Source organism: Cyrtonyx montezumae, unplaced genomic scaffold (genome assembly GCF_038088225.1).
Source record: "Cyrtonyx montezumae isolate F1298 unplaced genomic scaffold, pur_monq_1.0 scaffold_10, whole genome shotgun sequence".
Taxonomy (NCBI): Eukaryota; Metazoa; Chordata; class Aves; order Galliformes; family Odontophoridae; genus Cyrtonyx; species Cyrtonyx montezumae.
Window position 1 is genome coordinate 15,619,585 of NW_027071826.1, and position 24,762 is coordinate 15,644,346.

Sequence of the window (24,762 nt, forward strand, 5' to 3'; positions counted from 1 at the left end):
CAACTTCTCCCTATTGTTTTGTTTTTCCCAAAACAAAAACAAAACAAAAAACCCTACATTTTTAAAAAGATTCAGCCTGAGGGAGACATCTGGGATTGAATTTTTCAGATGTTTAGAATATGGCAAAAATTAGTAGTAAGTGAAAATAGAAGCTTTTAATGGAAAACGTCAGGCACCTTTAACAAAAGACAGTATTACCACAACTAACTGACAATTTTGCAGTAGGACTGCAACACTTGAAACAAACAAAGGTTTCCTAACCCTGCTGTGTCTGAGCTGAACTTCTGAGAAGACTGAAGCACAAGTAGAAAAGTGAAATTCATCTGTATTTAAAAAAAAGGTAATGTGATTCCAACTCAGAAGACCATATTAATAGAACTTTACAGAATGCAAAATCTGGCAGTGTCTACCATCAGCAACAGCACTGCACATAACTTTTACAGCTTGAAAAAAAAGCATGTTTTAACTATACTTTGGAGATGAAACCAGCTGATAAGGAAATAAAGGCTTTTATCTTAAGGAGTTTAACGATACCTTGCTTCTCATCACATTCTCTTTTAACATGCAAGTACTGGAACAGTATAAGTTTAAACACATTGTCTAAGAAAAATCGAAGAAGTTTCACTTACTGAAAATAGGAATGTAACCACAGCTGTTTCTGTGCTGTCTGTATGCTGTATGGAAGGGAACCACCAGCTTAAGGAAGAAAAAAAAAAGATACGGTTATTGCTTATTGAAAGACATTCTGAAAGCAGCAAGGGACTCAGGAACACTATCTCTACTGTCCCCATGACTTCTTTTTTGAAAACTTAAATGCTCCAGAAGTAGAACATAGCTGAATGTATATAGTAGAATTGGAAATATTTTTATAATGGAACAAGTCCCCAAGGACTAAATAGCAAATATGCACTAGGAAAAAAGAGAACCAGTACACAGCCTCTAGAATTAAGTCCTCTCAGAAGAGATACATATGTGGCTAATTTTTGTTTTGACAAAAACAGTCATTACTCACACAAGCTAGATGGAATAAAACAAGCAGCATTCAGAAAAAAAAAAAAAAGAAACATCCTAAAAATCAAGAACTCTTCAGGTGAAACTGCCTTTGTCTTATATTTTGTCTTTGGCTAGAACATGCTACAACTTCTCTGTTTTTAGCCTGTATTTAGGCCCCTCTGAATGGCAGCGCCAATCATCTGTTGCATCAACCACTCCTCTGATTTTGTACCATTTGCAAACTTACTGGGAGTGCACTTCACCCCACTATCCTGGTAAAAAGATACTGAACACTTGACACCAGTATCAGTGCTTGGCACACACCACTAGTGGTGGATCTCCAGCAGACCTTCATGCCATTGATCACATCTTAAGCCTGACAGTTCAGCTAGTTTCCAGACCACTCATCTAGCTTGCACTTCAGATTATCTGTAAGAATGTTATAGGCATTCATATTGAAAATGTTAATGAAGACAGTTGTTTCATTTAGAAAATATCCAGATCCAGTGTACTCTTCTTGCTCATCAAGCTAGTAGTCTCATCACAGAAAGACATAAGCTTGGTTAAGCCAAATTTTCCTTTAAAAAAGAAAAAAAAATCCATGCTGACTACTCCCAATTATTTTCTTGTCCCAATATTTGGACATGGATTCCAGGATTGCGTACTGCATCGCTTTCCCAGGGATCAATGGAAGGCTGACTGGGATATTTCACAGATCCTCCCCTTCTTATGCTTACTCTTCCTGAAGGCAAGAAAGAACTTCTTCCTTTCAGTCCTCAGGAGTCTTATCCAATTCTTGTGACCTTTTGAAGACTGGTCATCAGCACTCACAATGACATCAGACAGCTCCCTTTACTGCATCAAACAGAACACTACAGTATCTCCTGCGGGTTGGCTGAGACTATACTTTCTATGCAAATACATTGATTTAATGAAGATAAATGTAGGAAGACTGAACAGACCAACTGCACACTGCATTATTAAAAAAATGACTAATGAGAAGTAGAAAGCGTTCCATTGTAACAGATGCACACAATGACACTGTGAAGACAACAGGAGATGAATTTAGAATAAGTACAAATTCTCAAACCTGCATATTCTGCCAAAATCCAAGTATGACTGGAACTAGAACACTAGGCAAGAGCTGCATTTTGCCATACAATTACACATGAACATGATTACATAGACTTACATGTTATATATACACCAATACCCAGAATGCTTTTTTTTTTATTCAAACATAACAGAACTGGAGTCAGAATCCCATTAAGACAAATAAAAGAATTCTGCTGCCATCTATTCAACCAAGTTGTCAGCAAGTTGGCAACTTTAGGTACAACAGCAACCAATGAAACAATTTTGCAAGCCACTGTTACTACAAAAAGCTAATAAATGCATTTCCTTTTGCCCATCTGCTTACCAGGATAGCCCTCCAGACTTTGCCTCACATTGCTCACAGTTGGATAAACCTTCATGGAGAAAAAAGTTACTTTTAATAACGCAACTTTAAATGCACAAGATCAATTTTCAAACAACAACAACAACAAAAAAATCTTAAAAATTACTCATCAATCTAATAACCCACTAAAAGCTTTGCTTTTTCAGAATGAATGAAATTACACTGCAGTTTAAAACTAGTACCTAAAAGACATACCAAGTGAATTGGAACATCACATTTAAGAAGAGCTGCCACACTGCTGCCTGCAGCCACCAGGCTCTCCTGGAACTCCGAGCAGAGCCATTTGGACCCATCAGCTCCCAGTGAACCAATGCTTGAGAACTGTCCTACAACAGGCCAAGACTCCTGCGCTGGGAGTGACGAAGCGTGCTCTTTCAAAAGCTATTGTGGAAAATTAAAACATTAAGACATTCAAGAAACAAAGAAAACCTTAAGTAAGGGTTTGATATTACTTCCAATATCCTCTTATCATCATTTCTGACAACAACTTGGCAATTAAGAGAGAAAGATCTTGTTCAGCCTGGAAAAAGAGAAAGTCTGTAGAAAGACCTCACTGCAGCCTTCCAATATTTAAAAGGAGTTTATAAACACGAGGGACATCAACTTTTTACATGAGTAGATTGCGATAGGACAAGGGGAAATGGCTTTAAATTAATGGAAAGGAGAAGGGTTTTTTTTTTGTTTGGGTATTTTGTTCTGTTTTTAACAGAGAGTGGTTAGGTGCTGGAACAGCTTGCCCTGAGGGGTCATAGATGTCTCAACCTGGAGGAGTTTAAGGCCAGGTTGGATGGGGCTCTTCAGGTAATCTGATCTAGTACTTGATCGAGTGTCTGGCAACCCTACCTGTGGCAGGGGGTTGAAACTTGATGATCCATGAGGTCCCTTCCAACCTAACCCATTCTATGATTCTATGATCTACAAATAAACATACTGAACTTTCAGAAGAAGATGAAACAGATGAAACATCACAAATTTCATTCAAAAGCTTTAAAGCCAATCTTTAAGTAACTAGTAAAAAGAATGCTAGGACCTCTTTCTAAAAACATGAAACAAGCTTCAGAAGTTGCAATTACAAGTCTTTTTATATTTGGTGATAGCTGATCCTAAAATTCTTTTCATATCCTAAAGCCCAAGTTATAATGAGAGGAAAACAGAACAATTGAAAGAAAACTAAGTAGCTTTTTTTAAAGTTGTTGTTAAGCTGTGAATGGAATTTAAATGTCACATTAAAAACAGATGGATATAAGCACAGACTAACTTGTGAATAGTAGAAATCTCTTTCCCCTCCACTGTGGAGGGGGCTTAATCTAAAGGGCTTCAGTCACTGTAGTGTTACCAGATGTAACTACATTATTAATAATCAATCTTTTTAAATCACAGAAATATCTACCATAAGAACATTTTTATTCTTTACAGCCTATTTGTATTTTGTTGTTTTCACTCACTGTCTTACTGGCAAGAAAACCCATGCAGATATTTGACTCCCAGTCACAGAAGACTGGATTTTTATACTGTTCAATTTTTTGAAAGGGCAATACAGGAAGCCATCTGAGATGGTGAATCTTCACATAACTGTAAGCAAATGACACTTCCAACAGCAAGCTGACCTGGGTAACGGGGCTGAGGAACACGACGTGCAAGATCTACATTGTTGTAGGCTTATGATTTTGCTAACTTAAACTTTATCAATCTACTACAATATTATTGTGTAGATGTAAAATTAGGAGGAACTAACAAATGCTCTCCAATTACATTTACAGTTAAAATGATATCAACAAAAAAAGTTACAGTACCTTTCTGAGCCTAAGATGACCCCACTTCTCTTTATCAATACCTTGATATCGTCCAGGGGTAGAACCAAGCAGATACACTCTACATGAAGAAAAAAATATCTATACTTTACCACTCCACAGTGGAAATCAAGTCAATGGGAAAAACTGCATTAATAACCAGGAAGAAGAAGGTAGTGCACTTCATAGCAGAAAGCCACACCTTCCATTAGCATCAGAAGCATTATATGTGCATATAGTGCTTTGCCTTCAATTGGAAAAACCTACTCTTAACATAATCCTCATGACAATATCCTTTGCATATATGATTCCTCTTGTGTAAGGAACATAATACAACTCTGTCTCTTCTACCAGTAATTTTATGAAGCAAGAAACTTTGCAACTTTATCACTTAAGGATATCTCAGTCAAGTTACTGTTGATTAATTTCTTTAAAACATATGTTCATAAACATAGAAGGTGATCAATTCAACATATTTGCATCAGAGATTCAAATGAGGCTCATTAGAATAACAAAAACATTATGCATGTATACTTAAGTGATAATTTATCCAGATACAAGAATGATTAAAAACTTGAAATTAAAAAAAAATATACGCATCTAAAATGCATTCTACATAAAACGCAGAAGTCAAACTATTTAAATAGAACCCAGACTTCATAACTATTCAAGTAAATCTGCTTCGAACTACTTTACATTCTCTGGTTTTCAGAAGGAGCAACTCAAGAATCCTCTCAGACCCATGGAAAACTGCCTAAAGTTAAACTCACGTTAGAACTCTTAAGTCTGGAACAAGTTAATCTTACAGAACTGACTGATTGTCTAAGAACTCTTAACAGCATCCTTAAGCCCAGGGAAGGAAAAAGCATTCAAGTTATTATAAACATAAGATGCACCTCGTCTCTGATAAATCGTGTTCTCGAATCAGATCTATCCATTCTTTGAGCGCAGGAGAACCGTAAGCCATCAAGTAACTTATTAGGTCAGATTTAAAACTAGTTTCAGATTCACCAGCAGAATCCGACGATCCCTGAGGTAGCCTTGGATACAAAGGGCTTAGCCATATTCTAAAAAACAAAGTCACAAAAACAAGGACATCACATATTATCAGAAGATTTAAGTAAGTGGTTAAAGCAGATGTGAAAGTCCTAAATGAATACCGGACATACATACTGTGACGATACTAACTATAAAGCTACTCTCCAGAATCATCCAGTTTTACACCCAGTACCACAACATAAGTTATTTCAAATGACGACAACAAATTTAAACACATTTATCCATGCAGATGCTTATAGGTTTCACTGCTGTGAAAAAGACCAGGCTCAGACATAAAGGTACTCCTCTAAAACGCATCAGAATTGCTCCCATGACTATAAGAACCACAGCCTTCATCTCCACACATCCTGAACTCCACAGGGGAGGAGACTTTGCCTGCAATGTAACCGACTTTCACACAAATACCAGAAGGATTATAATTTATTATCTCATTGAGTCAGTTGAGATTCATATGATCTAAATGCTGATTATTTTCCAGTAAAGATAAGGCCCAAATGGTATTTTTCCAAGTATTTTGACACACAGGCTGTCCTAGAAAACTGGATCTGTGCCCAATTTAATTCACAGAGAAAATAACAAAAACTAAGTGGCTAAACTGCTTCAATGAATTTTAAACTCACTTCAGTACTTACACCGAAAAAATCAGGCTTTACATATTTGTTGAAATTTATGTTTAAAGACATAAAGATTTGCATATCTGCACAACCAAGAAAACAGACTAGCACAAACTCATTAACTAATAGCAGGGAACTAAAAGACCTGCTAGAGATTGTTGCTTACCCCTGAGTTTTCTGGTGCCAGTCTTCAGCAATAAGATTGGATGTATGTATCACAACTCGAAGACCTTCTTCATATAATAACAACATCATTTTCCTTAAAAATAGGACATATAACATGATTTATTCCTGAGCACAGACCATCATCTCATGACTGACGTCCAGAAGCAACCAGGAACACTTACAGAACACTTTACTTGCTACCCTCTTTTAAATAAACTTACTCTTTTGCAGATACAAGATGTCCTCCTACACGTTTAAAAAATAATTCTACAATATGATTGATTAAAAAAACCTGCATTGCCCTGGAAATAAAGATCTTCACTATAAAGAATATAAGATCAAATCTGTTCTTAGCAGTTACTTGCCATCTACAACATTCCCTTTGTGACACTGTTAGATCAAACTCAAGTTTTGCTTTGAAAAGACTAAAATATTTAGTAGTTGCTTCCAGATTGCCCACATTAACTGCAAAAACAGTTGTAAATCAGTGTTCTGTTCAATCTGCTAATGACTGATAAAGCCTGCACTATAGTTTTGGTATGAAGGGATGAGTTACTAACCACTAATACCTACAGTTCACTAACTCCAGTTGTGTAATTGGCACATCTTACATTTACTTATACTTCATTTGCTTCCTTAAAGGAGAAGAATCTGATAATTAATAAATAGTAAATAATAAAATGGAATTTTCCTATGGAAATCTGTTTTGTAGCTTTAAAATAATTTGCAGATATATGAAATAGAAGTTAAAAAGATTACTTTCAAATTTGATCAATATGCATTAGGCATTCCTCCAAATTTATGTTTTCACATACAGTTATTTTCCTGTTCTCTAAATACTTTCAGACATTAAATACTAGCGATTCTGTGTCATCTTCAGAAAGGGAGCTTTCTGCTTCATAACTGTTACTTACGTATGGTGAGTTCCAAATGCAATATCCAGTTTGGCCTGTAAAATGAGAGTTGGTCATTATAAATTAGTTAAAAATTCCTATTGTGTGCTCCTGATATGTATTATTAAAGAGGAAAGGGTGCTTCATCATCATTTTGTTTTATTTCACTGCACTCTAGTGGATGGATCACAAAATACATTATTTTTCTCTTCAGTTAACAACTTTAAATTTGTTCCTACCACTTGCTAGAAACTACACTAGCAAGTCTGTCACATGGGACATCACATTCAATTTCTGGTATGTGAGTGAAAAGAAAGCATTATATGTAATACCAAGTTGTTTGTTAGCATGTTTGAAACCTTAACCTCGTTAAAAAAATTAGTTGCTAGTCCACTACTTAGCATTAACACCCATTTTGTACTGCACATAGCAGCTCAGAAAACTTGGCCTTGAGAACTCGCTAAGTATGGCATTAATACTGTAATTTCTGGTAAGCTCATGATTGCCAGACTGAGGAAAAAAAAGGAAATTTTCAATATCACATTTCCAAAGAAGGTATCTTCATTACCAATGATGTAGCTCTCCAAGCAAAAGCCTGACCACTGGCAGGCTGCTATAACCATATCCCACACTCAGGCCAAAGCCAACAACTTTATAAAGAAGAAAATATTACAAATGGTCTTCATTAAGACCTATTTGGACTAAAAATAGGTATTTGATCAAACAAGATCACAGACACAGGTACTAAGTTCTGTGTTGCTGACAAACAGCACTTTCTTTTCAGCCATACTGAGAATTCCATTGCAATGTGTTAGTGGAGCACCTCCTCAGTGAGCCATTAAGACATTTTTAAGGCAGCTATTCTGTGCAAACTTGTTCTGGGTGGCAGCCTATTGTAATCACAGACCTTTTTGACTATAGTTTACATGTTCCTATGGTTCCGGCAAGCATATTCCTTAAAGGATAATAATGAATTCCTGGCTTCCCTCACAAGGTGTTTCTCTTACCGTTCACAAGATTAAATAAAATCAATGGTTTGAACTCAACTGAAGGATGACACAAATGTCAATTACCTGACAGAAGCTAATGTTCTCAAAAGGGCGTGCTTGTGCAAGCAGTTCAGCTTTGGATTCTCTCTTTTCACCATGAACTATCAGCAACGGTTTCTTCCTGAAATAAAATAAGACCACTATTAAAGCATCAACTGAACTATTAATTGACCCAAAACAATCTTCGATGCAGCTATGGCTTCTGGTCCCTAAATCCAAAGACCTATTAGAAAGATGGCACTAAAGACTGATTATACACCTTACTAACTCAAAAAAGCATTAACTACCTCTTAACGGTTTCTTCAAGAGAAAGACAGAAAACAGGAAAAAAAATATAGAGCCTGGAACTATAAGACAACATTACTTTACAGAGAAGATGGGAAGAAGCTAGGTCTATTCCAGTAGTTTCACGTTTACTTTCTAATAATCTCCTCTACTGCATTTGACTAAAAATTGAGAATAGAAAACAAAATTCAACGTCATATGTGTACTTCATTTAAAGGAAATATGAGCTGCTACCATGACAATACCCAGCAATTCCAGCCAATACATATCATTCCAATCTCCTTCACAAACTTCTCTCATGCTCTTCCAACATAAAAATTCTCATTCTGTTTTCACAGTTCACCTACTACACTGCTGTCTTGACCAACAATGAGGCATCAAGTTTTAATTAATAAAAATCAGAAACAAGCCATACTGAACTGTCACCATTTAACATTGTCTGGAAAAGGAAGGTCTGAAAAAAATCAGCAAAGAAATACAATGGAATAAGCCTACACAACACACAATTCAGAAATACTGGTTTATCATTCAATTCTAGATGAATTTGAATGAGAAGAGTGACTTGGAAACTGTATTATTTCATTTCTGTAAAGTCAACACACCTGAATTCCTGTGGATACTGTCTCACAAGCCAGGCCACGTCTATACAGTAGTTAAACTTGTACATAAGAAGGAAAATAAGCTCATTAAGTAGCTGTTCGTCAGAATGATGGGAGTTTAGAAAAAAATACTTTCTATATGTTGTTCATTATCACTTACATCATACAAATGCATAATGATACATCATCACACAATGACACCACAAACTGCAATCAGCATGTTTTATCAACAGGTTCATTTTTCAATTTCAAATGCTTTCTTCCACATCTCTTCGTTCAAAAATAAATTTAAGTTACTTGAAACCATGTAGTATTGTTCATAAAGTTTAGAATGCAGACAAAAGTAATTATATGCACATAATGTAAAAGTTGAGGTACAGTATGCCCATTGCCATGTGTTTAGACCAAGAATGAAAGGAAATGCTTCCATGTGATAACAAAAATGTCATGCTTAGATTGCAAAACCCATTCGGTTTTATCATTCACGGTTACAAAAAGATCCATTTTCAGTTGCGCATTCCCAGAGCACAAGAAAGAAAGTTGTCTTACATTTGCTTGAATTTTGAGCAGAACATGGGATCATTTTTATATTTCAATAAAGTGATGTGCAGCTGAAAGAATTCAGGGTTCCCTCAGTATTTTAATGAGGTTCCCTGCTCCAATCTGCCACACAGCAAAAACATGGTTTATCACAAATAGGTTTGAGGACAGTGAGGGGAAATAAGCAAGCAAAGGCAATTTGGCAAATAGGAAACTCACCTGAGCAGAAGACACAAGGGTCCCAAGAAGAGGAGACAAAATATCTATTAAAAACATTGAGACACGTGAGATTGAGTACAAAAAGCTTAAGTGAACCTTTTGCTTCTTTGAACAGCACCATTGCTACAAGTGCTAGATTCACAGACTGAGTGTAACAGACATTGACAGGTTTACTGAGTAGAACATTTAAGTCCCCAGTTCTGCAGTGAAATGCTTACAGTCATATGGTTTTAAATAGTGTTACCCCTCTAAAAGCAGAGCATCAAGTTCAAAAATTTAGCAGGAGAAAGACCAAGATCAAATATAGAAAGGGACACTGAACTACCTTCTTCCCTATAGAGGGTCTTGAAAAAACTGTGGTAAGTTAGAAACAGTAAGGGTATAGGTAATACTTAAAGAGTTACCCACTGCAGGCCATTTGTGTTAGTGCTGACAGCAGTCCTAGTGTTCCTCACTTTTTTTTTTTTGAGGTGGGGGAGGTGGGGAGAGAATGAAAGGAAGAATATAATTGCCCACCACTTTGATACCCTGACACTCAACAGAAATACACAGACCAGAAACTTATCTACATGGGGATGTCTGCACAGCAAACCAATTGCAGGATATGTGTACCCTTAGTCTATTTTATTAATATAACACAAAACACTGATCACACTGAGGATTTGAAACCTCATGAATTGAAAGCACAGCAGCAGCTTCAAAATGTTTCCTACAAAGAGGTTATGAGATACTGTTCCTTTACTACAACATCTTTATGGGAACTGTTTAGCAAATTGAAATACAGAAATAGCCTCTGCACCAGCTCAAGCAATCAACTAACAGGATAATTACTCTCAAGAAAATACTGCCCAGAAGCCAAAGAGTTCACTAGGTAGGTAAAGCCATACAGCAGCAATGCAGCCAACATCTCAGGCACCAGGCTGCTTTCAGCCAGTGCTCACAGAAGGCACATAAGTTGAGGAACAGTTACAGCTAAACTGTATGATAAAAACGGATTGAGGATCCACACAAGGAACAACAGAAGTTTCCTATCTCATTTCACTATCTATGCACAAATCCCCTGTTAATAATTGTTTTTGATTTAGGCTTGTGATGCACGAGATTTTTTTTCTGAACGCAGGGATGGCTACAGGTGCACGCTGCTTTATACTCTACATAAAATCAACTTCAGTCATGTGGCATTCCTAAATCATCAGCGTCATACAACACAGCCCGTTCCATCTCTGACTTATGCTCACTTCCAGTTGCATTGATGCGTGACTATGAACCCAAGCCACAGAAATTCACAAGTAGTACCTTGTACTGCATCAAGTAACAGTGACTTACTAAGTCCAAACCACTTGTCAGCATAAAGACAAACACAAACAACAGGTAACAGAACCAATTCCTACATTATTCAAAATTAGAATAGCAAGGAATGTTTACATAAAAAAAACCCTATAAATTATAATTAAAGCCCAAAGCCCACTTCTGTGGGAGCCACATGCTCACCTTTTATGTGCAAGGCTCCAGAGTTATAGCTCTGCTCAATTCCCCTGACTTTAGTGAGAAAAAACCCAAAGGGGTTCCCTCCATCCAGCCAATCCCAGGTATCTTGGGGTTCACCAGGCGCTTCGTAATAGTCCTCTGCTTTCTCATTCTTTGGACGTTCATCTTTTTCATCTTTGCAATGAGTCTCAGGATGCTCTCTGGGTGCATCACACTTTTCTTCTTTCAGTGTTTCCTTGCGGGCACGCTTCTCTCGGTCTTCAGGCTCCTCATCGCTACTAGAAAGGCACCAGCCCAAACCCTCCTGGCCAGACCTCTGCTTTTCTGCAGGAGATGTTTGTGCAGGGAGATGCGTGTCACTGAACTTCAGCGGTGAAGCCTTCCTCTTGTGAGCAGCCTTCCTGGCCTCTGAGCAAGAGTACTGCGGCCCGCTCGCCTCACTGCGTGGGGCATTCAGCACCGAGGACGTCGAGGGCTTTTCGCTGTCAGAATTCTCCTCCGTGCTGTCCTCACTGCTGGACACAGTCCACCTCCCGTGGGCACCTTCTTGAAGCATAATGCTACAAACGAAGGAAAGATTAAAAGCCACGCTCTTTGCTACGCTCCAGGCTGCTTCCGTTCCCAGTCTCCGCTTGCCTGTTACATAGCTTAACCCCCCAGACCTGACACGACCCTCAGATGCAAAACGGGCTGCACCCAGGAAACAAAGAAACGCGCACAGAAGCGGCTATCAAGGAGGAAGCGGCTGCACAGGGAAACGCGCACGTGAGAGACGCACTCAAAGAGCAGTAGGGAGGACTGGCACCATACAGACACTCCTCACGCTGAACCCAGCACTGAGAGGCTCGGCCCGCACCGCTGCTTTGAGCTCGGAGCCCACACACCGCACCATCCTCCCCCCCCCGCCCCGACACCGCCCCCGAGGCGGGCAGAGCCGCAGCCGGGCGGGGCCAGCAGCAGCGCGGGAGCCGCGGCCTGCTGAGCGGACACGGGTTGCCGCCCGCACCGCCGGCTCCAACCACCGCTCCCACCCCTCACGGCCGCAGCGACGGGGGCACCACCGGCACCGAGCCCATAAGCACAACACTCACCCCACACCGCGTCGCGCCGTCCCGCGCCGCCCCTTCCCGTTCCGGCTTCTCCAGGCCTTAGCGCCCGGGGACTGAGAACAGGAGCGGGAGACTGGAGGGGCGGGGGGAGGTACCGCCTTGGCCCCGCCCCAGACGGCGGCGCAGTTGCCGGGCAGCCGCCGCCATGGGCTCGGTGAGGGAGAGCTGCGCCAGGGTGCGTGATGGGTTAGCTCGGGGCAGCTGTGGTATTTGCCTAATGGTTCTTTCAGCTCGGTGTTAATTACCGCAGCAGAAGCGCCGTGCTGACGAGGTGATTGCGTGGCGGCTTCAAGGAGGGCGTGGGGGGGGGGGAACAGGTGTGGAATCAAGCGAGGTCAGAGTACGGGCTGCATCAAAGCGCGCTCCATCTCGCGGAGCGAGCTGCCCTGGCGTTGGGCTCTCGTGCCTCTCTCTTATTGCAGGCTGTGGCTGCAATCAGTAAACAACGCGTGTGCCTGGTGTCATCCCGTAGTGAAATCAGTGGGTGCAGTTAAAAAGCTGTCCGTGGCGCTTCCACTTCCTTAGTGCTCTCCTGCAGCCTAACTGTAGGACTGCTGCACTTTTCAGGAAAAGCTCAACTTATAGGAGGACCAAAGTCAGGATAGTTTGATTGCTAGAAATCTATCTCCTAAGTTTGGGGGGAGGAGAAAAACAAACAAGAAACTAACAAAAAACAGCCTTTACGAGAAGGGAAAAGGTATTTTTAACTTAAACGGAAATCTAAATGCACTAATCTTAGTCCCTCAGTTACCTTAATGGTAGTTGAATGCACCTCTTATAGAGATGGGACTGAGCTTGGGTGTGTATATTTATATATATATATATATATGTGTGTGTGTGTGTATTTATAGTTAAATTGTTCAGTTCTCTCAGCAAATGCCTATTTTATTTTTCCTGTTACAATTATTCTAAGTAAAAGTTACTGTGTCAAGCTTGTTGTCTTTAATGCAGATCTCTTTGTTTCTGCAGGTTTTCGAACTGTGTGATGAAGATAACAAAGGCTATTTGAATAGAGAGGACTTTGAAGTTGCTGTAGTAATGTTGTTTGGTTATAAGCCCTCAGAGGTATATATTTTTTGTCTTTTGTGTTCTGAATGTCCAGCTTACATAGATGTCTTACTATTGAGAATGTTATTTACTGAATGGTCTGTACCAGTTGGGATTGATTGCTCTAGGATTGGTAAACTGAAATGCCTACAGATTTTTGAAGCTTTTTTTTAATCTGCAAATATTATTTCAAAAGAAAGTAATCAAACTTTTCTTGCTGAGAACTTATTCTGTAGACTCTGATAAACAGAAGTATGAGTTATGTTTCATATCTGTGCACGGAGTATGAAACAAGTGATGCTTGTTATTGATTGAGATTTAAAGTCAAACTTTTTTTTTAGTGGTACAGATTCTGTTTCTTGACATAGTGAGTTTGTTAGTTGTGAAACTATTGCACGTACTACTAATAAACATTCTCAAAATGCCTATTTTGGGGTTCTAATCGAAGTGGGACATTTTTAGTTTTGTCTTCTCTAGTATAAATCTATAGCTGTATGAAATTATCAACAAAATAAAGTTTATATTGGTAGGAAACCATGCGTAGCGTACTTATAGAGAGATGCAGGATAAATTTTATGGGTTTATATAGTTTGAAGAATTATGTAAGTAAGGCAAGTGATCTTAAAAAACAAAGTAAAGTTTTTTCTCATAGTGTAACGGCACAAACTTGACCAAGGTGTCATACTGTAAGTTTAGCAGAGAAATCATGATTAATCTTTCTTCTACATTTTGTATGGTCTTCTTCCCCATGGATCACTTGTGGATAACTTTGTATTTCCTTTTTCCTTACATGTGAATTTTCAGAAAATAGCCTAAGATAATCATAGATAACTTTTTGTATATGATCAATTTATGTAAAAATCATATAAATGTTTTATTTAACTGGGGAAGGAGTAATCAGTTGCAGCCCAGAAATGTGGAAATGCTGTGAAATGCTCTGTTTCCCCTTACCTGTCTTCCTGCATCTGTTTTTACACTTGTTTAAAAACTAGCTGTTCTTTTCTTACATTCCCTGAATGGTGGTGGGTTTTTCTTGCTTGTTTTGTTTCTCCTCTAGTAGGAGTTCTAAAGCATGATTCAGGCATTCAAACAAGCAGTTTCTGTGCACAAGTCACTGTCGGTTCCTTCTGGGGAAGGGAATAGGAATGGAGGACTCCCAGGAAGAAAGGAGGTGCAGGTTTAGTCCTTTCATCCTTGAAAGGTGCCGTGTCACGCCTATTGTGTCTCTAGACAGTGCTGTGACCACCTGGCTGTGGACTACTCTGTCTGTGCTGCTGCACAAAAATTAATTGAAAACATTTGTTCCAGGAGTGATTCTGTCCTCTAGTGGCTTTACTGGTTTCTTAAGTGGTCAAAATTCCAGCAGCTGCTGCCCTTTATGCAGACCACTTATTGTGAAGTACTAAAAGCCCTGGGTAGTCAGATTCTTCTCTTCATGGCTCTTTCTAACGTACATCAGCTTTAGCTTATGGCACAGCCATCCCTTTTGCCTTCCACTGATGGCTGGGTGTTGTAAGTGTTCTCTTCAGCGTTTTAGTATGTTTTTGGTTGCTTTTATATAGTTTTGAAAAACGTAATGCCTTCTGTACACCAGATGGGAATTAAACATAGAAGTTTTAGATCGAAAAACTGTTGGAGTCCAGCTCTTGAGTGTGTTATTGAGCATTTTTGTGTTGTCAAAATGATTGAGATCAAACATTACAATAATCTTGTATTTTTTTGGAGTTGTTAAGAATAATTGTCACACCTGGAATACTTTCAACAGCTCTCTAAGAACAAGGCAACAGTGGGCCTATGTTACTTAAAAAAAGCAAAGCCTTTTACTCAAATATCTAGCATACTCACATCATTTTTATTTCAGTAGAAGTGGCATAATCAGCTGCAATTGATTGGTTGACTGCATTTTTGGTAATTTGTTGCTGCCTGTTTTTGGTGGTGGTTTCATTTTTTCAGTAAATTAAAAGTTATGCTAACTCTACCCACAAGATGTCGCTAATGAACTCTTTACTGAACGAAGTGGGACCTAAAAATTTGAATCCCGTTCCTACTCTTTTTTTTTTCTAAATAATTTGTTGTAATTTAACAGAGCTCTTATTTAAGTAACTTTCTTGCATGTTCATTCAAAGAGATTCTGAACTTTTTACTGTTAAAATTAAACCTTCTGAGACAAGAAACTAAGAATACATGAAAATGTATTCCCCTAGAATGTTTTAAGTGATCTAAAACACTATCATGTTTCAAACTCACTCAGCTGGCTAACTGCACATTCAGACGTTGCTCCTGCAGTACCTTTTCATTTAAAACAATAGTCATGAAGACATTTTCTCAGCTGAAGTTTCACTCCTGGGACTACGTTACCCTTAGGTCTAAGCAAAAGCATTCCACACTGTGCCTAGATGTCCAGTGGCCATAAAGTGTCTGGTCTTTTCCTTGACCCAGATCCATCCCTTCACATCAGGACACCTGTGGCTCAGTGTCTGCTGCTGATCAAGATGCCAACAGCAGGGCACCTTGGCATCCAGAGCATGGAAGAGAATTCTGAGCTCAGAGCTGCTTACAAATTCCAGCTGCTCTTTGGCACATCGTATTAAAGCATTCTAAAAAGAACTCCCTCATCTATTTGCCCAGCACAATCTGAAAGAAACCTTTGCAGGCCAAATAGAATATATAGATGGAGGTTAACTGGTCACAGCATGCTTGGCATGTCTGTTCTCCAGAATAGGCTGTACTCTGATTGCAGGAAAAGCTGCCGACACCATGTCTTTTCCTGTGTGAAATGTTTCAGTGCTGTGAGTATGTGCAGTCTTGTATTCTAATAGTATTCTAATAGCATAGATGGGAGAGGTTGTGTTCATGAACACTCAGTCATGATAAAAATAAAAAAGTAAATACAGTCCAAAGAAGTCTTCTGTTATTTGTGTATTTATTTAAGATGTATAAATATAAACGTATATTTATATATACATCTCCCTTTTTAATTTCTTAAATTTTTCAAAGACCTTTGCCAGTAACCAATTTGTCAGTTTCTAATACAATTCTAAAAAGTCCTCATAGTTGTTCTAATCAGGTCATTTTAGCTGTTTGTATTTGTGGTATTGGTGAATCTTGGCAGCACGCTAATAGATCAGAATTTCGTTAATGTGCTGGTCAACATCTGTCGTTCCTTTGTTTCTATCAGAAAAACTGTGAGATAAGATCCCACTGACAGACATTAAAGAATATATATAATATGTAAAATGAAACAGGGATGAGTTAGTTTCAGGATAGATTTTCAAGCTGAATGAGGCAAACAGATTTTTATTTATTTATTTACTGCTTTGGTCCGGTTTACCTAATGTGTTTGATCAGTAGTTTTCAGGAAATGCTCCAATTTAATGCTGAATCAGAAAATTCTTTCTTTGTTCAAAGGAAAACAATGTTGGAGTCTGACTCTCCGAAAATTTATTTATTTTTCATTGTACAGTTCCTTTATTTGTAGTTGAACTCCAATCTGCATAAAGTTAATAATGCCTATTTAAGCATATTTCGTTTGAGATTAGGTTCTTCATTAGGGTTTTGTTAGACTCACATATATTTTTGAGTTACTTAGCAAGGAAGAGTGTGTTTTTTCTGAAATTAAAGAACAGATCTTTTCTTGCTTAAATAGCATAGATAGTGATACTGTAGTATAATATGTATTGTTAGTGCTTAGTGAAGTCACATATTATTGATATAATTTGGACATCATACAGAATTCAGATTTATTACTTCTGTAGAAAACTGCTGTGTTTGATCTTCTCTGTTCCAGGTGGAGTTGGATTCAATAATGTCTTCTGTGAGATCAGAAAATTCAGGTAATGTACAAACATCAATCAGTCAATAATTTCTACTTCTTTTTCGTTGATAAGCTTACAAATAAATAAAATCCAAAGCTTTGTCTCTGAAGAGTTTTGAGGAACTCGATGCAGATTAATGATAAATGAGCTGACCGTAGCTATTAAAGAAGATTATTGGATTTCATTGAATTTTGAAATATTTCTAGTGCTTTTATGTTAAATTTAGCTTGGAATTCACTTTTGAATTTATTCTTCATTCTCACAGTAGCATTTCTTAATGTTATACAGATCGGTGATAGAGAAAAGTAATTAGAAAATGTTGGTGTTCAAGCTGATAAGTAATGAAAAAGATTTTCATTAAAAACATTTTTTCTTTTGATGCCATTTTACTGTTCACTTGGGCGAATACGCAAGTCTTACCAGCACAATTCAATAAATATTTTTCACAGTTCAATAAGTACTTCTGTCTGTAGTGACACCCACTTACCTTGTTCTACTTGTTTTGTTTTTCTTTTTTTTTCTTGTCCTTGGCCTTATCAGTGGTGCCAGTACATGTTTCTGGGACAATACAGTAAATTGTGTTGGAAAACTGTCAAAAATTTGGGTGCTTTTATCAGTGAGTTCCCTCATCCCATTCACCATGTGGTCCCACTTTTATCAAAGCATTTGAAGGGTGTTTTAAAGGCTATCTGTTTATTCTAACTTTGATGTCAAGACCTATGTTCGTTTAGCCCTATCCTTACAAAGATTTTACTTCCCCTGCCTTCCCCCCAAGATAAAACGTGTATGTCAATGCCTGAATGAAAATTCATGAATGAATACATGAAGATAGACTATGGATCTGTCAATATGTAGGTGTTTTTTTTGAGGTGACCTTTCTATGTGTTGAGATATGTATGCAGCCCTTTCTAGTAGCACATAAGTAGCCAACTCTCATGATCAATAAATAGGCAGCTCTCCATTGTAGGACTCACTCTATAAAATGAAAATTGTATACAGTAGTTTTCTGGGTTCATATGTTACTCTGAAATACCCTGAAAGAAGAAAAATAAATAGATGGAAATCTTATTTTGCTTTTTAAGGTTTCATTTTCCTAGTTATCCAATTGAATTGAAAGCTGTTAATGCAGGCAAGTTCAATATGTTTTGTCAACATCTGTTATTAAATGAACTGTGCATGTAAAGAGTCTAGCAGTTGCATTCAGTGTGTCTTTGTAATTCTGGAAACTGAGATTTCAGCACTTAATGTAAGATTTTTCAAGAAGAAGTAAAGGAAGAATCATCAGAAATCTGTAAGCTTGGCATCTTAGGTTTGAATTGAGACAGCAGGTGGAGCTGAAAGAGCTGTGCTTTTGAACTGCTGCAGAAAGAATAGAATGTGAATGAATCAAAAGAAAGAGTAGTGCAGAGCTTTTGTTACATTATTTGATAAAGAAAAACATTCTTGCAGGATACAGTCCATTTTTTTAAGAAAACTCAACTGTTAAAAATGAGCATAATGCATATGTTAGGAAGTATGAGAAAGACTGTTTGAGTTGAAGTCTGCTGTCTTTACCAAAATGAAATGTATCTGCAGAAATCTTTCTATTAGAAATTCTGCGTATTTCATGAGAAGGCCTGAAGTTTTGGGAGTGTATTTTTGTTTCTTAATTTTATGGCTTTTTTTGTTTTCGAATAAGTGGTTAATTAAAACAGAACTGGCAAACTACGTGTGCATTTTAATTTATTTCATTTCTCCATTCATTAAAAGGAGAAGATAAATGTACAGGCAAAGACTTTCATATAGTTCACTGGAGGAATAGCCAATGCATGTTTAAGTTTAATTTTATTGTGAATCTCATAGGACTCTATATCTGATTATTTCAGAGTTCTTTGCCTGCTGGGAATGATGCCAGATGCATTGTTTATGCAGCATCTTTGGATCTTTATCCAAGGCATGAAAGTTCTATTGACTTAGAAATGTCCACATTTCATTCCAGCACAAAGGAAGATGAGATGGCAGATAACTTAGAAGGAAGAATAGAAATAAACAGGTGCATTATTTTCAAATATATAAAATAAATGAGAAAATTTAGAAGATAGTGAAATGTTTGCATGAGTAAACTTTGAAGACCTTTATTTCCATTTTTATATTTGGATTTAGTTATATTATTTAATTCATAATTATTAGACAATCATACACATTTTTAAGGAAGTTTAAAAAAACCTGATGTCTTTATTCAGGGAGACTTATTTAAATTTCCAATTTTTCTAGGTATATTATTTGAAAAGTTTTTAAACCTCATGTGTGCAAAGAAATGTGCACAACTATATAGTGATGAAACAAGGGAAATATTCACAGCTTTCGATGTGCAAGGTAAGTTTCTTCTCCTAAATATTTTGAGTATTAATTCTAAAACAATAAAGCAAAGCAGAACACGTGAAAGAAATAAGAAGAGGTTAAGATGAGATGTCATGAGTGCTGTCACATGAAGTAAAAAATGAAGTAACAAAGGCAGGAGTTATAGTACTATAAATAAATCAGAGATGGTAGACTGCAATATTCTATTTGGTAGCTCTGGGTTGTCTGTTGTACCGTGAGATCCTACAAGAAAAATCTCTAAGCCATTCACCCTACCTACTTACTCTCCCTGCCTCAGATGCCCTGTCCCTGGAGACTTTCAAGGTGAGTCTGGACCAGGCCCTGAGCAACCCACTCTAGCTGTGGATGTCTCTGTTCGTTGCAGGGGAGTTGTACTAGATGACCTTTAAAGGTCCCTTCCAGCTTTAAGGATTCTATGATTATTTCTGTTGCTCCTAGTCATGTGTCTCCACTCATTTATTTATGCCATATATTTTAGAGATTTCTGTCTTTGGTGGCTGTAGATCTTTTTTTTACCCCTCATAATAAATGAAGGAATGGAAACCGAAGTAATGTGAATTTTTTCTTGTACTCTTTGTGAAGTAGATTTAGTGATTCTTTCTTGCTCTTGCTGGAAAACAAAGCATATCTCCTATCACCAAGCTGGAAAAGGAAAAGTTCTTCAGGAGCCTTTCTTTTAATAGACATTGAGACTTATCTTTTCTTGATTTCTTCCTGACCTGAGGTAGGACTGTGGCTCTTGAAATGAGTGAAAGTGAAACATATGGTAGATCAGATGCTGGGATGATCAGATAAGCATCCACTGCAGCTTTTTGCTCTGTACTAAAAGTAGCTTTTGAAGTGTTATTTTTAGTGAGTTATTTCAAAGGACTTAACTGTTTCAAGCACTGAGCTTTTGTTTGTCTTGCTATTTGCCGCACACCATCTGCGATAGCCTGGTTTGAAATGCTTTATTTTCTAGTTGGATCTGGAAGTGAATTCATAATGTGACTGATTGATCAATTGATATTGCGCAGATATGTTTCAGGGTCTTCAACAGTATTAAACAAAGTTTTGTTTTTTTTATGGAAGAAAGTTTTTCTGATGCATAATGCTTATGCTCAGATGCTAGTGGAAATGATAGATTTGAAATGTAGTTTTATGTATTTTAGAATATACATTTTCAAAATTCTAAGTCTGAAATTTTCAATTCAAAATATCTACTTTTAGAATGAGAAATTTTAAATGAGAGTTGTGGATATTATAGACAGTACTTTTGAGTAGAAGTCACAGTGATGCAAAGGAATTGTTAGTGTGTGTGTATGCTCACTCCATATAATGTAGTCATCCTAAAATATTTTGCAAATGAAATAACTTAGTGTGTAATCATCTCTGAACTGTGCCCTATACAAACATAGTTGTATGTAGAAGTTTTATAAAATTTTGTATTCTTTTCTCTTGTCTAATTGCTTTAAAAGAGAGAGGATTCTTGACTTTTGAAGACTTTAAGAAAACCTTCAATTCTGTTCTTCCAAAATTATCCGAACAAATCATAATTGAAGCCTTCAGGTAAGACTAGTAGAAAAATCCTGATTCAGTCTGGATAGTAATCTTTTCATTGTTTGTTTCAGTTAATTGAAATGATTACATTCTATTGCACAATTGAAGATACCAGCTTCAGCACGTTGTGTCAACGCTGTTAATAATGGATACTGTAAATATAAACAATATGCATGTACATAATATAAGAACATCACACGTATACTAGAAATAATACATAAAATACATATAACACTATAATATTATTAAATACAGAAAGTAAATTGTTGTCCAGGCTGTTTCTCAGGTAGCCTGTAATTATTCACTCTTAAATATTCCTCTTGTAATCGCAAAATCTTCCTTCATGAGCTGTTAAAAAACTGTTGAAAACATTAGAACTAGTGTACTAGTGAGATCTTTCATATGGTGAGATTTGGCTGAGGAGTGAACAGATAAAGTTTTGAGAGTGATTTATGGATCATTTAAAAAAAAATTGATCTCCTTTATCAGTTGCAAGTAAATGTTATTTCAAAATTATTTTGTAAAATTGTGTGCTCTAAATAATAAAACTTTCTTTTTTGTTATATGAATGACTTATTTGGAAGTATCTCAGTCACAGAAAGAGCTCCTTCAGTTTTGGAGGCATAGCGTTCGGTTGCTTTTTATCCACTCCTTTTTACTGTAAAATCCGATATTTCTGCGAAGTGATTAGATAATTTTTCTTGAATGTTAGGGCTCTTTATATAAGAAAATCATGTGTAGTTATTGCTAATGTTTAGTGTTTAATATATTTTTCTCATAATTTTTCTTATGTGAAGAATTGTCAAATGAATTCAGGCTTAACTTCATACTGTAAAATAGGTCTGAAAACCTGTGGTCCTTTTGGTGAATGAAATTTCCTAGTTATGAGTTTCCAATTGCAATCAATTTATTAAATATGGGAAACTTTAATTGTTGTTATGATAAACCATGTATCTAGAGAAGAAGACATCACAATCAACAACAGTTCTACTGGCGTATAAATCAGTAAGTATCACTGTCCAGGAAACGCTACTTATGACAGTGTATTTATGGATTAGGTTTCAAACCTGACCAGTGAAATAGAAAAAAAAATATTTTTCAAGAAGAATTTTGCATGTTTCTTCAGTTAATTTGAAAGAAAATATACAATAGTATTGTGTATATCCAGATCTGCATTAAATGCTTTCAGAATAAAATTCCTTTTCATTTAATCTGAATTTTAAGTTCTCTTTTAGAGAACTTGCCCTAAATTCTATAATTGGCTTAAAACTGTTAAGAAAAAAGGCCAGACAGACTATTTTGGACATAGATATTTTGCAGAAACACTAATGTCTTTTTTGGCAGAAAGTCTATTTCGCAATGGTTTTTAAAACAGAGTGTATATAATCCCATATTTGTAGTTATGCTTCTTCTTCTTCCTTCTTCTTAGTAGAGATGAAAAAGTTTTCAGGCTGAATGTTGTTAAGCAGAATCCTTTACGTATGTGTTTCAGTTGTTTAGAAGTTATGCCATGATGATTCTAATCATGTGTGAATTCTACAGCTACATATATGTTACTAATTAATACAGGACATAGAAACCTGATCCATAGGGAAGAAAGTTTTTGATGGAGACTCAATATCTATATGGCATTCACTGGAGAGTTTACTTGGACTGATTCTAGTCTGGTCTGGATGATCCCTAAAATTTAGAGTGCTTTTGGTGCCCACTGGGAACACAACTTCCTGTTTAATTTCATCTGAAATGAATGTAGTTTGTATACTATAAAAAATCTGTGATACTGACCAGTAAGGGGGGAGTCTGAGGAAGAGCTTAATAGTTACATTTCAGAACTTCATGAATTGGTTAAAGGAAAATGTTTGTTTATGAAACTTTCACTTTAATGAACATGCTGTCTACAAGCCATGTCAGCTACTGATGGAAGATTCCATGTATTATTTTCCTATACTTTAAATGAAATTAACCTTTAGAGTATACACTAAGTTCGTGGCTAATGTCACATGGATTTAAAGGAAATGGGAAGAAGTTAAAGACACATGTATATTAACTTCTCTCCTTACCATATGGAACAGGGAATCAGTTACTCCTTGAGTGTGATTCTCACTGTATACTTTTTCATAAAAATGAAAGCAAGGATATTTTAGCTATGTAGAACTTAGGGAGGGGAGAATATCATTAACAGATTGGTATCATGAACCCCACTGAAGTTGTTCAGGTCAAGTAGATTTGATTTGTACGTGTCCAAAATCTCATAATGAGGAATCCATACATCTTATACTGATTTTAATGATGTAAGGCTTGAAAATGAAATGCTTGCATTTATAATTCATATGTTTTGTGAATACTAAAGCAATCTTAAAATTTCTTTTATACAAAACATAGTAAGGAGCTAAATAACAATGGGTTATTTTCATATCTAACCTGTATAACTATTAAATTGAAATCTTGTTATGGCTAAAAGGAGAAATACCAGATACATAAAGCCAAATTTTTATTGTTAATAAGCTGAAGTCTTAGCAGTCGAGTCAAGCAAAAATTGCTAATATAAATTTGAAAATTACGTAAAAATAAAATACAGAATGCTGTATTACAGAAAAGTCTCAATAGTACAGTTATATATATTACATCCACTCTGGTGTCATTCCAATTCTTTCACTAACCCCTCTCAGTCCTATTGTGACAGATTGCAAGTGGACAGGGTTGGGTGAATTGCTGTTATCCTAGCTTCTTCAGCAGGAGGAGTTTAGAATTCATGTGGATAAGTTCTTTTCTCCTGCTCTTATCATCCAGTTACAGTCATTTTAATACGTCTGCTGACACACTTTACTCATTTTCCCTTTCTTCATTGATCTGCAAACCAATGTTGTATTCGTATTTATTATATGTGACATATATTACGTGTTTTAGATACTTGTCCTTTGCTCCCTTTATCATCTGTAATGCTGGATTTGTACGGCTCCCATGTCTGCATTTCTTTAACTGACTCTTGGTGAGTTGTTTATAGTCATGGTCCTCCAGTGTTAGCCTGTGCCGTGCATCTTAACGTTTTGTGCTGTGCTCTTCTGCTGTGTATGCTGCCTCTTGTTTTGGAAGGTCTCTGCTCTGAAGCTGGGTTGGTATTTCTCTACATTGTTATCATAAACTTATTTAATTTTACATAGTTTTAAATAGACTGAAGTTACAAGAATTTATTCTATGTTTGCTGTATAAACTCAAGAAGAACAAATTAGGTATATTTCCCTGACCCCTAAAAAAACTGATGTTAGAGATAAAGCAAGTAAAAATCTTTAGGCAGGTCAGGCAAACTCCGACAATGTCTGAAGAGTTTCAGTCTTCAGGCTTTGCAAATTCAATATGTGAGTTTTTGACTAGTTACTGTACTATATTTACTGAAATGCAGAGCTATGAAACATACAGTTAATGCTTCTGCTTTACTTTGACACTGTATGATGTCAAAAGGTGTGATAGTTTAATATGACTTGGTAATCAAGTTTCAGGTTGGGATGGTGTTAAGTGCTCTATTTTATGGAAAAAACTGCCATAAGTATGGAAATACTTCCATTCAGTAGTGTTTCTAAGTATAGCAAGTGGTCTTGGTTGTTGGTATTGTTTTTTTTAAAATTGTAATGGGAATAGGGTGAAATATATTATTTTACCAGTAAGAAATGAAAATATTTAATGTAGGTATTCTTTCCTCTGATGGATTGTTTTCTTACAAATTTCAGTAATACACTGCAA

General features: G+C 36.8%; 2 protein-coding genes across 2 annotated transcripts in view; one reads left to right on the forward strand and one right to left on the reverse strand.

Moving 5' to 3' along the window:
- Positions 1–12,287, reverse strand: part of TDP1 (tyrosyl-DNA phosphodiesterase 1) — a 36,299-nt gene extending 24,012 nt beyond the window's left edge. The window contains exons 1-12 of the mRNA XM_065751558.1: positions 12,245–12,287; positions 11,157–11,713; positions 9,666–9,709; positions 8,910–8,965; positions 8,047–8,143; positions 6,995–7,029; positions 6,082–6,174; positions 5,139–5,309; positions 4,246–4,324; positions 2,648–2,833; positions 2,414–2,462; positions 630–696 (exon numbers count right to left, since the gene is read on the reverse strand). Coding sequence (XP_065607630.1) covers positions 630–696; positions 2,414–2,462; positions 2,648–2,833; positions 4,246–4,324; positions 5,139–5,309; positions 6,082–6,174; positions 6,995–7,029; positions 8,047–8,143; positions 8,910–8,965; positions 9,666–9,709; positions 11,157–11,709 — 1,430 coding nt within the window. The 5' untranslated portion in view covers positions 11,710–11,713; positions 12,245–12,287. The remainder of the gene's footprint in view (positions 1–629; positions 697–2,413; positions 2,463–2,647; positions 2,834–4,245; positions 4,325–5,138; positions 5,310–6,081; positions 6,175–6,994; positions 7,030–8,046; positions 8,144–8,909; positions 8,966–9,665; positions 9,710–11,156; positions 11,714–12,244) is intronic.
- An 86-nt stretch (positions 12,288–12,373) lies between these two features.
- The window catches only part of EFCAB11 (EF-hand calcium binding domain 11), a 57,957-nt gene continuing 45,568 nt past the window's right edge, over positions 12,374–24,762 (forward strand). The window contains exons 1-5 of the mRNA XM_065751664.1: positions 12,374–12,437; positions 13,232–13,327; positions 17,097–17,142; positions 19,378–19,479; positions 20,943–21,033. Of these exons, the coding sequence (XP_065607736.1) occupies positions 12,408–12,437; positions 13,232–13,327; positions 17,097–17,142; positions 19,378–19,479; positions 20,943–21,033 (365 nt within the window). The 5' untranslated portion in view covers positions 12,374–12,407. The remainder of the gene's footprint in view (positions 12,438–13,231; positions 13,328–17,096; positions 17,143–19,377; positions 19,480–20,942; positions 21,034–24,762) is intronic.